At 45.9% G+C, this 13,867-nt stretch overlaps 3 protein-coding genes across 4 annotated transcripts; 2 read left to right on the top strand and 1 right to left on the bottom strand.

The window, feature by feature from the left end:
- Positions 1-3,040: 3,040 nt before the first annotated feature.
- UBB (ubiquitin B) lies at positions 3,041-4,834 on the bottom strand. Its single transcript, XM_031591630.2, has 2 exons — positions 4,686-4,834; positions 3,041-4,103 (listed from the first exon to the last, which is right to left on the bottom strand). The coding sequence occupies exons 1-2, from the start codon at positions 4,821-4,823 to the stop codon at positions 3,180-3,182; spliced, it is 1,062 nt and encodes a 353-aa protein (XP_031447490.2). The 5' UTR covers positions 4,824-4,834; the 3' UTR covers positions 3,041-3,179.
- A 92-nt stretch (positions 4,835-4,926) lies between these two features.
- Positions 4,927-9,449, top strand: LOC149915317 (uncharacterized). Of its 2 annotated transcripts, XM_090122435.1 has the most exons (5): positions 4,927-5,134; positions 5,282-5,790; positions 5,906-5,942; positions 7,447-7,603; positions 7,683-9,449. In XM_090122435.1, the coding sequence occupies exons 2-5, from the start codon at positions 5,724-5,726 to the stop codon at positions 7,782-7,784; spliced, it is 363 nt and encodes a 120-aa protein (XP_089978561.1). In that variant the 5' UTR covers positions 4,927-5,134; positions 5,282-5,723; the 3' UTR covers positions 7,785-9,449. The 2 variants fall into 2 exon arrangements, with proteins under 2 accessions (XP_089978561.1, XP_089978560.1); XM_090122434.1 differs by lacking the exon at positions 4,927-5,134 and having other exon boundaries at positions 5,205-5,790.
- A 1,171-nt stretch (positions 9,450-10,620) lies between these two features.
- On the top strand, positions 10,621-13,814 carry CENPV (centromere protein V). The gene is made up of 5 exons (XM_031591629.2): positions 10,621-10,951; positions 11,854-11,952; positions 12,777-12,846; positions 13,089-13,203; positions 13,576-13,814. Exons 1-5 carry the CDS (start codon positions 10,713-10,715, stop codon positions 13,698-13,700), a joined length of 648 nt encoding a protein of 215 aa, XP_031447489.1. The 5' UTR covers positions 10,621-10,712; the 3' UTR covers positions 13,701-13,814.
- Positions 13,815-13,867: the final 53 nt, after the last annotated feature.

Genomic DNA, 13,867 nt, shown 5'->3' with positions numbered 1-13,867 from the left:
CTATGACAAACATTTGCATTTCCACTTTGGAGAAGCCAGGCACAAGAAAACTTCAAACCGCAAAGAGAGGAGTTAAACTCGAAGTGAAGTTTTAAGTTCAATCAAAGAAAGTATTTCAAAATGAGCACTGCAGCACAAGCACAGATGATACATGCTGTATGAAGAAGCACAGCAATTCATGGCAGAAAAAGCAGTGATTCAAACCTGATTAAAGAGAATGCAACAGGAAGCAGAAGGGAGGACAGCTTTCTGAAAAGGTGTGAATGAACATCTCCTAATGTATTCTCTGATCGTGCACAGACTATAGATGAACACACCAATTTTTACCAAATACTGAAAAATACTTTTATAATTAATACCATATTTTCTGTATGCCGTAAACAGAAAAACAAAGTCACTTACTTCTGTCTGTTGTTTAATTACAGCTTTGATCTGTAGCCACTGTAAAGGGCAGCAGTTCAAAATCACCCTCACAAAAGAAAGAAGTCTGTAAGAGTTGCACGTAGAGAGGAGCATTAAAAGGTTTTCTGGCACAACGGGTGGGTGAGCATTTCATTCAGACCTCATGGAGGTCACAAGGCTAAAAGAGAAGACCATACTTTTAAAGGTGCTCTTTCAGACTTGGGGAAATATCAAGCATTTTTGCAATGCCAAATTTTTGTACGACTGTTACACAAAACTCAAACTGGAGGGATGAATTTCAATTTGTTATAATTATGCAGATGGAGCCTTACAATGTTAGAAGGACCAGACGGTGCCCAATTTAAAATCCAAATATTCTTAAACATAACTACTTTTCAAAACTTGCTACTGCCCCAATAGCTCAATTATTTACACAACAGTGTTTTGCTAACTACTGGTCTTGCATCGCTGCATTTAAATGCCCCCATCTATTATTACTTTTCAGGCCTTTGAAGGAAGTATCCACCCCTCATATTCCTTCAGTGGAAGTGCCTTTGTACTCAATATATCCTTTTCTACAGGATTACAGCCTGAAGAACTGCTCCACTGACAATCAGAAAATCAACAAAACACAAAATCCGCTTCAAAGTAACATTTCTATGCAGCAACAGTGACACCAGGTGGTCACTCCACGATCCTGAATTGTTGCTGCTTAACACTGAAAAAACAGCACAAGCAGCTGCAAGCACACCCTTAGGAGAAACATTGTCCTTCAGCCAGGGTAGCACTGCAATGCTGCAGCACCTCTGAATTGCACTTCTTGCACTTCTGCTGTTCTGTGCCATTTCTAGTAAGCCAAATATAGATTTAATTAACTTTCAGCATGAGCCTCACCTGGTGGGCTGGGAAACCAGCGTGTGGCACATAGGTAGTTTTGCACAATCAGTCCAGGTTGCATAAACCAGGCCTGAGCTGCTCCCCAGCCACCACCCCAGCTCGGTTTGGGCTGAATGCACTGTGGTTAATGAGTGCACGCTGAGGAAGCTGGTGCAGACCCACCCATGCCTACACATCACGTTCCCAGGGTCGCTGCTCTTGCAGAGCAGGCCGGACCCAAAGCACAGCTCTCCATGTGCACTTAATGGCACTTAGGAAGCCTGGGTTCTACGCTGCATTTGAACAACACTTCAGCAACAGTTCTCATTCAGTAACTGGCTTTGGAAAAACCTACCTGCCCCTTACAGACTTGTTCCTTACCCAAAGCAAACAAAAACCCCCTTGAACCCACAGCCTGCCTTATCTGACCAGTTAGCTATTGTGACTGTTACCACACAGCACTGCTTCATCATTAAAAGAACCTGAGGAAGGACATCTCTTAATTATGATCCAGGGAAGATAAAGCAGCTGATTTCACTGTGAGCAAATAATCAGCAGAAAAAGTAAATTTATTCACTGCCATATCTCCTCTGGACTGTGAATTACTCGGGGAATTTATACACTAAGGAAAGCAGGGAATCAAAACCTGCTACAAAGGATACTAATCGCAGCTGTAACCAGCAGCAGTGTGTTTAAATTAGCTACAATCAGCAGGTTAAATCTCCCCCCACGTTCACACACACATTAAGAATGCAGTGCCAGTGGCAGCCCTGCTGTACCAGTCATTTCCAGGACATGCTCAGTAATGTTAGATGGGAATCTGGTATTTGAGAGACCCTGTACTATGCACCATCAGTAATGAACAAAGTGCACTGGTACAGAAACACTGTGCAAAGAGAGTATGGATGCTGACTCCCTTTGAACACTTAAGCAGCTCTTAATATTCAACAGATCAAGGTCTTGACAGCCATGATCCTTATAGCCTGCTTAAGTTTCCATAAAAAGGGACTTAGATGACAACATCCATCCTTTAAGGTCCATTATTATGTGGCTGAATGATCATTTCAAACCTCACCTCGTATTCCCCAATGCCTGCTTGGATGGAAATCAGTTCCAAATGCTTTTGTGAAGGCGTTTAACCCGAAGAGATCCACTGCACCCACACCTCTGCTATGCAGTACTGAAAGCAGCCATTTTCATTAGAGCTGATCAATTCAAGCAGGCCTCCCAAACTGCCCACAACAGTGCAGCACTTACTGCACAAAGCCCTTCCTCAGATAAAAAGTGTTTGATGTAGTAAAGCCTACAACCAAACAGCCCACTTCCATTTTATGAGTGGAACAGACAACGCAGTTTTAAACATTAAAATACCTAACTGGCAAGCCACAGACACAGCCTGCACCACGGACAGTGGGACAGAAGTCACACCTAACTGTGAGGTAATGGAATCTCAGGACCACCCATCTTAACACAGTTCACAACCCACACCCACTACCTTAGTCCTACAGCCTTAATGTAGTTTGATAGCAGCTTTCTGAAGTCCTTACTGAACGCTGTATCCTTTCTGGAAATACAGAATCATGTTAAATTCTAGAAAGAATTAGTGACACAGTATTGATGTTTAGACTTTGTGTTGATTCACCCTCAAACACCTCCACAGCCCACACAAAGATGCTTAAGCCACCATAAAAGAAAGCCAAAAGGAATGTGTCATTTATATATACTAGGTTTACTAGCTTAAACTGAGACAGACAACAGAATATAATGTGCAACAGAAAACTTTATTAGCATTTCAACATACAGATCAGCAGTTACTTAAGTTTGCATTTAATTTAAGACATTAGAAAGACTACAGTGCAAACACAAGTGCTGTGCATCTTGCTCGACAAGACTGCTGACAACTAATAGCCACCCCTGAGGCGCAGCACCAGGTGCAGGGTGGACTCTTTCTGGATGTTGTAGTCAGACAGGGTGCGCCCATCTTCCAGCTGCTTGCCAGCAAAGATCAGCCTCTGCTGATCGGGAGGAATGCCTTCTTTATCCTGGATCTTGGCCTTCACGTTCTCAATGGTGTCACTGGGCTCAACCTCAAGGGTGATGGTCTTGCCAGTCAGGGTCTTCACAAAGATCTGCATACCTCCCCTCAGGCGCAGCACCAGATGCAGGGTGGACTCCTTCTGGATGTTGTAGTCAGACAGGGTGCGCCCATCTTCCAGCTGCTTGCCAGCAAAGATCAACCTCTGCTGATCAGGAGGAATGCCTTCTTTGTCTTGGATCTTGGCCTTCACGTTCTCAATAGTGTCACTGGGCTCAACCTCAAGGGTGATGGTCTTGCCAGTCAAGGTTTTCACAAAGATCTGCATGCCACCTCTCAGGCGCAGCACCAGGTGCAGGGTGGACTCCTTCTGGATGTTGTAGTCAGACAGGGTGCGGCCGTCTTCCAGCTGCTTGCCAGCAAAGATCAACCTCTGCTGATCGGGAGGAATGCCTTCCTTGTCTTGGATCTTGGCCTTCACGTTCTCAATCGTGTCACTGGGCTCAACCTCAAGGGTGATGGTCTTGCCAGTCAGGGTCTTCACAAAGATCTGCATACCTCCCCTCAGGCGCAGCACCAGATGCAGGGTGGACTCCTTCTGGATGTTGTAGTCAGACAGGGTGCGCCCATCTTCCAGCTGCTTGCCAGCAAAAATCAGCCTCTGCTGATCGGGAGGAATGCCTTCCTTGTCTTGGATTTTGGCCTTCACATTTTCAATGGTGTCACTGGGTTCAACCTCAAGGGTGATGGTCTTGCCAGTCAGGGTCTTCACAAAGATCTGCATGTTTACCTGTAAAACATACAGAAATTTCAGCCTTAGGTAAAATTACCTTAAGCCTACAAATACTTTATATACGAGAAAACGACTCACTAATTTGCATTACGTTAATATCATTTAGGATTTCTGTAATCGATTACTAACCCTGTTACTCCTGTTCTCCAGCTCTTTATTGGAGTAGTACCCAGTATTTCTCAAAGCCCAAGCAGTACCCATGCAGCACAGAGCCAGCCCAGCCCCCCTTCCCCTAACTGCAAGGCAACCCCCCTCCCCCCCCGCCCTGGGCTCTAACGTTGGCAGAGCCGCCCGGCGCTGACTCAGCCCCCCGCTTCCGGGCAAGACAACGCCGCATCCGCCATCTTTTCGAACATCCTCCTTCTCTCTAACAGAATCCCCCCCCCCCCCCTTCCCCCCAGCCCAGTTTTCAACGTCGTTAGGACGGACTACAAACACTACAAACTCCACAACCACCACCCTTCAGAAACGCTATTTAAAGAAGACTCACTCCAACGCTTTCTGTCTCCGTGACTAGAAAACAAACAAAAAACCCATGCCTTTCCCCTCCCGCCCCAGCACTCCCACCACACAACTCACGTCTCCGGCCCTGAGCGCAGCTCCCGACAAACACAAGTCCCAATGCAGCAGCTGCGTTCTACAGAGTGACGCAGCGCCGCCTGTATTTATGCGCCAGCCGCGACACAGTCCCCGCCCCTCGAACGCTGACGTATCCATCCACCTCTCAAAGTAGTCCCTCACAAAACCCCCCTGGTAAAACAAATACTTGCCTCTCTACCTCTCCAATCTCTCTTCCACGAGCAAAGGGGGTCCCTGATGCTTTCGGCAGAGAGCTGAGACCCTTAAAAATCCCCAAATTTCGGAGGGTGCGGATGGATCTGGAGCTGCGGTGAAACGGCTACTCCAAACGACGGCAAGGTCGGCGCTGATTGGTGCAGCAGTAAGAAAGGCGGCTGCTGATTGGTTGATAGGGAGAGGTCGTTGTAAAGAAAGCTCTGGAAGATTCGAGCGCTGCAGCGTTCCGATTGGTGCGCGGTGAGGTCAGCCCTGTTGCTAGGGCGGCCCTGTGCTGCGGGGGCAGATTTCGGTGGGGGGGGGGGCAGGAAGAGGGAGGCCGTGCAGGCCCTGTGGCGATGGGCGCGTTGTGTTTAGGCCGCATCTTTTTTTTTTGACAGCTATTGCTTAGGGCAGGGAGAAGGGAGCAAAAGGAGCCCCGTAACCACAGCATCACAGCTCGTTTCTGGGATTGGAATAGCTGGGGCCGCTCCCGTTGTGTGTGGCTGTAAGGAAAAGCCAGGAAGAGCAGAAATGTGTTTTAGAAGAGCTGGAAATCGTTACATAGGAAGCTGGCAAGCGTTAGCAGCTGCTGATGTGTCACACTGGCTCTGCTCTCGTCCTGATTCCTGAGCCGCCCTCAGCTGCCCTGCCTGGCAGCTCCTGGGTGCTGTGAGACCTCTGCTGCAATGCTGGCATCTGCTGCTGAAATGGCTGTTAGCTGCTTTCAGAGCAGGAAGCCCTGAGCAGCTCACAGAGCAGCTTCCTGCTGCGAGCCAACGTGGCAGCGTTAATTAAAGTTCATTATGCCTTTCGGACCGGCTCTCATGTCGTAACCGGGGTATGCAAAAGCCAGAAAGGTTTTCATGCTGTTTCGTTCGCTGCTGGATGAACGCAGATGAATTTGCTGGTAAATCCTCTGCTCAGGAAGCATGAACGTGCTGTGAATAGCAGGATTTAACGCAGAGCGATGAGCTGTATTTCCCTCCATTAAAAAGAAAAACCTTTGGTTTTGTTTCTTTTAGCAAGGCCCCGCGTCTGCTCAGCACTTCGTGGTTTACGGTAAGAAGGAAATAAATCTTTCCAGCAGTTACTCAGAATGTAGACAGGAAGGGAGGAAAAGAGTAACTGGAAAGCTCAGAGACTGTTCTGGGGCAGTCACCAACCTCTGAGATACCATTCAGCTACACAGATTTAGGACAAAGGGCGGATTTAAGCAATATTACACGTGTTTCCTTAATGCTGCCAACTTTGCTCACTGTTTCCAGTAGATTCATTTTGTGTGCATAGTGCCAAAGCAGTAGATGTTAGAGCCAAGGCAGCTGAACAAGTTGCTCTGAGAGGAAAGCCATGAGAAACTAGAAATAATATTTATAAATGTGAAAGGCCACTGCTGCTAAACTGGAGATTAATCACAAGCTAATCTAAAGCTTGGCCCAGGTGTCTCGGGCTTGCATTAAGGATTTCAGCACTTCCAGAAAATGCCAGAGCTCTCCCTTTAACAAACAAACAAACAAAGTATTGGCAAAGCCTATGACTGAACTGTTTACAAAAGCAGTTGTTTGTTTTCTAGTTAAATAGGAACTTAGATAAGTACTTTAGTATGTTTACTGCCCTTCCTCCAGTAGCTCTAGGTGAATAAGCAACTGACTGTGGACTGTATATAAATAAATGCAAACCTGAAAATACAGAACGCTGTGTCTTGTGACTGGACTGAGTGCACAGGTGGTTCCAGACTTTGCCAGGGTGCAGGGCCTGCTGCTGGGGACACGTGTTTCTTGCCAGCAATTTCAGAAGTAGGTCATTGGGCAGCAGTACAAAGTAACCTGCTTTCAGAAGAGAAAAACTTGGGGTCAAAGAAATGTTTCCAATGAATCTGAACATTCTAGAACGCGGTGTCTGTTTTTATGTACGCTACCATCTTAGCAACAGCATAGCATTTCCACATGAGCAATGTCAAATGAAGCAATCTGTTTATCTTTAGTTACAAAAGTTTAACTTGGGGCAGCTGGACAATCAGAGGACTTGTGTATGTGTTGCAAGATCAGTACTTTTCCTTTGTCCAGATAAAAATGGGGTTCTTGCCATATGGAAAAACAGTATATTGTCCTACCTCTTAAAGTTACTCACACATACCTCAGGTTTATCTTACTCTATATGACACAGGATAATTACATTTATCTATTTATGTTTGTGGAGATATTTTCTCCCCAAACCTGTAATGCTGCAATAAAGCCCAGTCACAAGACAAACAGAGCTGTGGCGTGTTACTGCTTGTCCTTGTACAGCCAAGCTCAAGGGTTACAGGAATAACAAGTCACAATTCAAAGTACTGTATGATGGACTGTAATGTTATGACATTACCAAAAAAAGACAACTCTCTGAGTTTTGTTTTGTTTTTCTAAGCCTTATGCTAAGAATAACTTAAACAAGGTTTTTAATAAGCTATCAAATTCAGGAGCTGAAAACTTCATAAAAATAACTAGCTGGATTTGTAATAAAATAGGAAAATTGGGCAATACTTATTTGTCCCCCTGTCTGTTTAAAGCATAGTTTGACTTTGCAGGATACAGGAGATACAGCTTTGTTTTAAGAGCTGTGCTTCTACCATCAACATGCTTGGGCTTTTTTGTCCTTCTCTGAATGATCCAGAGGAAGATATGGCAATTCACTTCCTGAAGTCAGGAGACTTTTACAGGGACACCATCAGTCTGAAATCACAGGTTTGTGCCTGCACACAATGCCAGCGAAAGCAACAATATCTGGGTCTGTTCTAAAAATTACATGTCTGTGTCTTTGCAGTCTGTCTTCTGCTTACGAGTCTGCTGGAGCCGATCCAAACTGCACTGCAGTGGAGGAGCTCTCTTTGTTCGTGTTTTCTTTGCTGCGTCTGAGCTGATTTAGTGTGTGGTTTCAGGGATGGGAGTTTTCAGCAGCACAGCAGAGAAACATCTTGAAAAACAGAAAGAAATAAGTCTAGAATGCTGTGAATAATTATTAACATTTTTCTATTGAACAACAACACCGTGAAGGCCATTCTGAACAGCCTTTGTCCATCAGACCCTTTGTCTTCAGATCCAGCTCGGATCCCTTGATAAGGAGAATGTCCAGAAAGGTCCCCCCCCATGACATTAAGACTAAAATCCAAACACTGATATTTTTCTCCCCTGTACAAACTGTGTAATCTTTAACGTCTCAGTGCTTTTAAGCATGGTGTTAGCTACAAACTACTTCTAGTTTCCCATTTGTTGGACCAAAAGCATCTACATTTTCTAGTTCTCTTAAACCCACAAACATGTCGCTGCTTTTAGTGCTGCTTTTGCAGTGAAAATGCCCTTCCAGGCAGGATCTCCACACAGGCTGCAAGCCAGGTCTGCATAGCTGAGTCATTGTTATACAAGCAGAGCTGCATGGCACAGAAAAGCACCTTTGTACTTCAGCACTAAAATACGTCAGCTGTTGAACTTTGAATATCGTGATACACCCAAAGAGAACAGTCATTTACTGGACTTTTCTTCCTCTTATCTTTCTCACCCTCTTTCTGAAGGTTTCTTCCTTTTCTATTTTGTTTCAGAAGCTTTAGAGGAAAACATTTTTTATCTTCTACTGCCACGAATGGTTGGTAAACCTTGGAAATAATCAATGTGAAGGCTGTTAACTCTTCAGGCACTGGGTAACATCTAACACCACACATACATGTGCACCCCAATTCTATATGCAACCACTGAAATTTAGGACTTGCAATCAGAATACCAGTAAAATTTAACATCAGCCAGAGATCTGCTATGAAGTTCTAGCATTGCCTCTTCCTATGAGGCCCAATTTTGAGCTTCATGAGTCCTTTGATACAAATGAAAAAGGAGGAAGAATATTTTTGCCTTAACCTTCTGAAATGACTGCATTCTGCTTTTCAATTTTTTTCTTTCTTGCAGCTCTTTACCTTGAAACATCATAGGGGAACAGAATTTAGCTTCTCAAAATGCTTCCTACATTTAAAATACATTGAATTAATAGTGGAGATAAGTGGAAAGTGACAGATTTGCATCTATGACATAGATTACACACTCCAGTTTTCACCCAGGAAGGTGTACAGATGTTTAGTTCCCCTCCAAACAGGCAGGTGGCCGTTTGTGAACTGATCCATAAGCAGCTCCTATAACACTCTCTGCCTTTTAGTTTTGTGCTGTTCTTGTTTTTAGAGGACAGACCACTGTAGGCTGAAACCTGCAGTGCTGCAGGCCATACCCACACCTAGGGCAGATAAAGCCATGCTGCAGACTACACAGACTCGGTTTCAGCTCACGGTCTCCAGTTTCACCTGAGTGACATTTCCTCCCGAAATATAAGGTGACTAACATGAAGTTGAGTGTGACTAAAAGTCTGGGAGTGGCCCAGATCAGGCACTTCTGAAGAATGTGCTGACATGGACCAGAACTTGTCACATACAGCATATTTAAAATGGTTCCATTAGAATGAATAACGAGTACAGAAGTTCAGATGGGGAATAACAGGAAACTGTAACTCAGTACCCCTTCCTATCATCAGTAAAGGGTGATGCTGAGCCACTGGATTGTTATTCGAGTCCTTCTATGTGCCAGCTCAGGAGGCAGCCCACACACTGCAGATGCATGTTTTTAAAGCTGTTTTCCAGACCAGAGAGTGCTGATGGACGTTTCATCATCGTCCAGTTGCTTTGCTATATTCCTGGATGAGACGTGACCCTCTGTGCCTGTTCTGCCCCATACCAGACTAGTAACTCACTTGTTTACATCTCTCCCTGTTCCGCTTCCAGAGAAGAGCAAGGCGTTAAGAATTGTTGCCAAAACAAACTACTGATTGTCTCTCCAACAAAATAAATTTCTACTCCAGCCACACTGGGAGTGATTTTTTTTCCCCCCACCAAATGTAACTTAGATGCCTACAAATTCTTCTCCTTTACCCCACGTTGAACAGTTTCACTCCGGAAACAGCTTTGCCCTACAGATGTTTGTAAATAATCTTTTTCTAGGTTATTTACCAACAGAGGAGTGCTGTCAGAGGTTGTGTTTGTTTTAGGAGCTGTGCTGTTTGTTTTCCTTTTAACTTAAAGATTCTGGTGACAGAGTTTGTAGAAAAAAAAGTGCCTAGTAGGAATCACATTAAAGCCCATTTCTCTGAAGAGCTGCCATCATGATTCACACGTCAGGAAGGACAGAGCCTCACTACGCTTCCAAACGCGCATAATGATGCGCCGCAGCGTTGTTGAACAGCAGCCTTGTTTTTAAAGGAGGGAGGGTACATAGCTGAGATGTCACACAACACACTCAGGTCTGCAAAGCAGTTGACAACCTTGACACCCCGTGGCACCCTGTGTTTATAATTAAAGAGAAAACCTTATGATAATGCTTGCAAATAACTGGTATTTCTAGCACTGTAGGGTATGTTACAGGCCAGCTGGCACCCTGAGCTCACAACCTACAGATCCGAACTCACCATGCTCACTCGGGCATCGGGCTTGGGGCTCAGATTCCATAAATGTGATGAATTCACGTTCACCTGCTGCCCCAAACCCTCAGCCGGGCCATTCCTCGGTCATTTTTCTCAGCAGAAACCTCGTCTTTGCGACCAAATCTCTACGAAACACAGCACAAGCTCGCTTTCCACTGGAGCAAACCAGCTGACAGCGCGGGGCGGGATTCTCCTCGCTCCCATTCCCGGTTGCACCCGCAGGCGGAGCCGCCCCGGCCAGCAGCGCCCCGCGGGCACAACCCGGCACGGCCTCCCGGGACGCCCCTATCCCGCGCCGCGACAGCGCCCCCTGGCGGCCGCGGGCAGCAGGACGGGGAGCGGCACATGGGGCGCGCTGCGGCGGGCAACGCGCGGCGCTCCCGGCGGAGCAGCGCGGCCAGCGCTTCGCCCGCGGGTAGAAACCGCCGGGAGCGAGGGAAGAAAGCGGGCGGCTCCCGAGGCGGGGGGCAGGCGCTGCCCGCCGGTACGTTCGATCTAGGGGCGCAGAGCGAGCGCTGGGCCGCCTTCCAGGAGCGGCACCGGCTGAGCTGCGAGGAAGCGGCGCGGCTGCTGCTGGACGCCTAGTGAGTACGGGACGGGTCAGATCCCATCGCTTGCACAGCAGTGAACACGGGCCCGGGGAGGGGGTGGGTCCTCCCGCACGAAGTGGCTTTTTAGGCTCATTCACAGCTACTCGGTCACAAATGCCTTGGGGGATTGCATTCCCTCGCTCGGGAGCCGAGGCTCATCTAAATCCGCACCCACCTCCTGTGCTCTTTCGGTTCACGGCACATCATCGCCGGGCTGTAATCACTAACTGCCCGGGAGAGTGGAAATTTGGAAGGAAATGGGTTTTCCTCCGCATTTAGCTTTTGACTCGGCGTGTTCGTTCTGCAGAGTTGCTATGGATGCACCCTGGGGGAGAGGGAGAAGCTCAAAGATTCCTTCATCGTAAAGTTCCCCTACAATTTAAACGCAGAATAAAATGTTTCAGTACGGTGCGGAACGCACTTATCTCCGCTGCTCCCAGCTTTTACATGGAGGAGTATTAGAGCTGAGCAGCTGTGCAAAAAAACGTAGGGAAAGCCATTTCCCAGCTCCAAGAGGGCTGCGTTGTAAGAACACCACTTTCTATCATTGCTGGACATGGCTAATGCCATAAGTGAGGCCAGAATTCTGGCCTGGGCTGCGGCAGGGGAGCACACGTGCTGTGTTACAGGCAGAGCACACTCTACTTGAACTGTAATTCTTTCCTTTTGCTGTTTTCATAAAACCAAAAATGCAATATCTGCAGAAGACAAAACTCATTCTCTACTTCACTCAGAAGCACTTTATTTAAATACATTTCAGGAAATACTTTTTTTTTTTTTTTTAAGGTGTACTGCAAGTGCTCAAAGCAAAACCGAGTAATGGAGTAGCCTAAATGTTTCCTTGGCCAACATCAAAATCTATGCTCACATAACCTGTCTGTTGCTTCTCTCTCCAGTGAGCACAGAGGTCTGGTCAAGCACACGGGAGGCTGTCACTGCGGAGCCATCCGCTTTGAGGTCTGGGCTTCAGCAGACCTGCATGTTTTTAACTGCAAGTGAGTTTTCAGTTCCCTGTTCTCATACACGAATAAGAGCTCGTATGCTTTTCCAGTCAACGTCATAGAGAAAAGACTGTAATAAAATTGGAGAACATTCTCCACTCTGTTTCCATAGGATCTTTGGATCAGCATGTAATTAGGCAATGTGGGAGCAGTGCAGGTGATGCAGGTGATGCACTGGTAGGCAGGACTTCAAGGTTCCCCCATCTGCACCCATACAAAAAGTGTTGGGAATGATCTAATGACTACAGGTGCTCAGGGGTCTGCTTTATGTTTCCTCGAAGTACAGCCTGCTCAAAGCACATCAATCCCCTTTTAACTTGGTCTGCTCCAGTAAATGTTACATTCCTGACCACAAATTCAAACTACAGCAGTGTTTGATTTCAGTGTTTCCCCCACCTGCAACTAGTTTGCTTCCAGCTCATGGGTAACCTTTGAATCTTACTTTCTTGTTTGCAAGTTAATTAATGTTAGAAAAGTTGGCCTACTGATCTGAAAGATTAAATGCATTTCTCAGACTATAGTTAGTCCTTGGTATGTCTACTGAAAGTTGCACTTGGGAAAAAAGAGACATATAATGCTTGCTAGAGGTGAATGCCTTACTGCTTACCTGCATAGGGTCAGTCTGTTTCATGGGCATCCTTGGCAAACACTACTGATATGTATGAGTCCACTTTTGTCACTTACCTCTTTGAGGCTAATGAAGCATTTTAGCTCTTAGTGGAATTTCTGTCATCAAGAGGTCTGAGCTAGTTCTGATCTGATTCCTGTATTACAACTCATCTGCTGCTTCTAGAAAGGGTCTTCTCTTTCTTTTACAGTTGCAGCATTTGCACAAAGAAGCAGAACAGACACTTCATTGTCCCAGCTTCACGTTTCAAGCTGCTGAAGGTAGAGTAAGAATGCAGTGAAAACCTGGCCACAAACACTAACAGAAATAAATTATCTAATCCATAATCTATTATTATTGTAAAAGATGTGAGTGGTTCCCAGTTTTTTCACCCTAATTCTGTATCTCAAGTAGACACAAGAAACTGATATGTTAAATTTTATGTCTTAGCTACAAGTTCATAAAAAGTAATTAATACACCTACTTATGTGGGAAATCTACATTGATTTTTATTTCTGCTTAGGGTGCTGAGAATTTGACAACGTACACCTTCAACACACATCGTGCCCAGCACACGTTCTGCAAGACCTGTGGTGTGCAGAGCTTTTACACTCCTCGCTCAAATCCAGATGGCTATGGTAGGTAAAAAGAGTAAACCTGGCAAACTGTGGTAGCAAAAGTTGACCACCAAGCAAATCTTGGATGGAGACTCCACTGGTTGCTAGCTTGAGAGCAGAGAGCATGGCAAAGCATGTCTTCAGTCTTTCCCTAATTTACCAAATATCTAGAGCTGTAGCCTGACCCTGTGGCTCCTCCACATGAAATAGCCTTACCTGTGACTTGTGGTCTTCCACCCACGACAATTTTCTCATGTAGACTCTTCAGCCTTACAACAGTAGCTGAACTGACAGCATTTACTGACAATCTCTGAGGTGCCCCATCTGCAGGGCGCAGAGATGCATCTATCTCCTGCTCTTTAGCAGGTTTCTGTGTACTCTCTTTTTCTTCAGGGATAGCTCCCCATTGTCTGGATGATGGCACTGTGCACAGCATTATTACGGAGGATATCAATGGCAAAGAATGGGAGAAGGCAGTGAAGGAACATAAGACCATCAGAGACATGTCAAAACCCTGACATACCCTTCTGACAGCTGAACTTGGAGCACTGCCATGGAACTGTAGTCCGGGCATTTCTGAGTGTTGTTATCTTTCTGTTTCTTAAATAAATATTTCTATTCTGCCTGTGCCATTCATTTGTGACTCTGAGTTTTAAAGCTACCTTTATTCAGTAAACCACCCCAG

The sequence above is a fragment of the Phasianus colchicus genome, chromosome 21 (assembly GCF_987193195.1).
Source record: "Phasianus colchicus chromosome 21, bPhaCol1.hap1.1, whole genome shotgun sequence".
In the NCBI taxonomy this organism is placed as follows: domain Eukaryota; kingdom Metazoa; phylum Chordata; class Aves; order Galliformes; family Phasianidae; genus Phasianus; species Phasianus colchicus.
Note: the sequence above shows the minus strand (reverse complement) of the source record. Positions and strands in the feature narration are given on the sequence as shown.

Coding starts and splice junctions, on each gene's coding strand:
- UBB (XM_031591630.2), bottom strand. CDS start 4,823: ATGGATACGTCAGCGTTCGAGGGGCGGGGACTGTGTCGCGGCTGGCGC. Junction 4,104..4,685: donor CTGCGCTCAGGGCCGGAGAC/GTGAGTTGTGTG, acceptor TATGTTTTACAG/GTAAACATGCAGATCTTTGT.
- LOC149915317 (XM_090122435.1), top strand. CDS start 5,724: ATGCAAAAGCCAGAAAGGTTTTCATGCTGTTTCGTTCGCTGCTGGATG. Junction 5,791..5,905: donor GAACGCAGATGAATTTGCTG/GTAAATCCTCTG, acceptor TGTTTCTTTTAG/CAAGGCCCCGCGTCTGCTCA. Junction 5,943..7,446: donor TCAGCACTTCGTGGTTTACG/GTAAGAAGGAAA, acceptor TTGACTTTGCAG/GATACAGGAGATACAGCTTT.
- CENPV (XM_031591629.2), top strand. CDS start 10,713: ATGGGGCGCGCTGCGGCGGGCAACGCGCGGCGCTCCCGGCGGAGCAGC. Junction 11,953..12,776: donor CTGCATGTTTTTAACTGCAA/GTGAGTTTTCAG, acceptor TTTCTTTTACAG/TTGCAGCATTTGCACAAAGA. Junction 12,847..13,088: donor CACGTTTCAAGCTGCTGAAG/GTAGAGTAAGAA, acceptor ATTTCTGCTTAG/GGTGCTGAGAATTTGACAAC.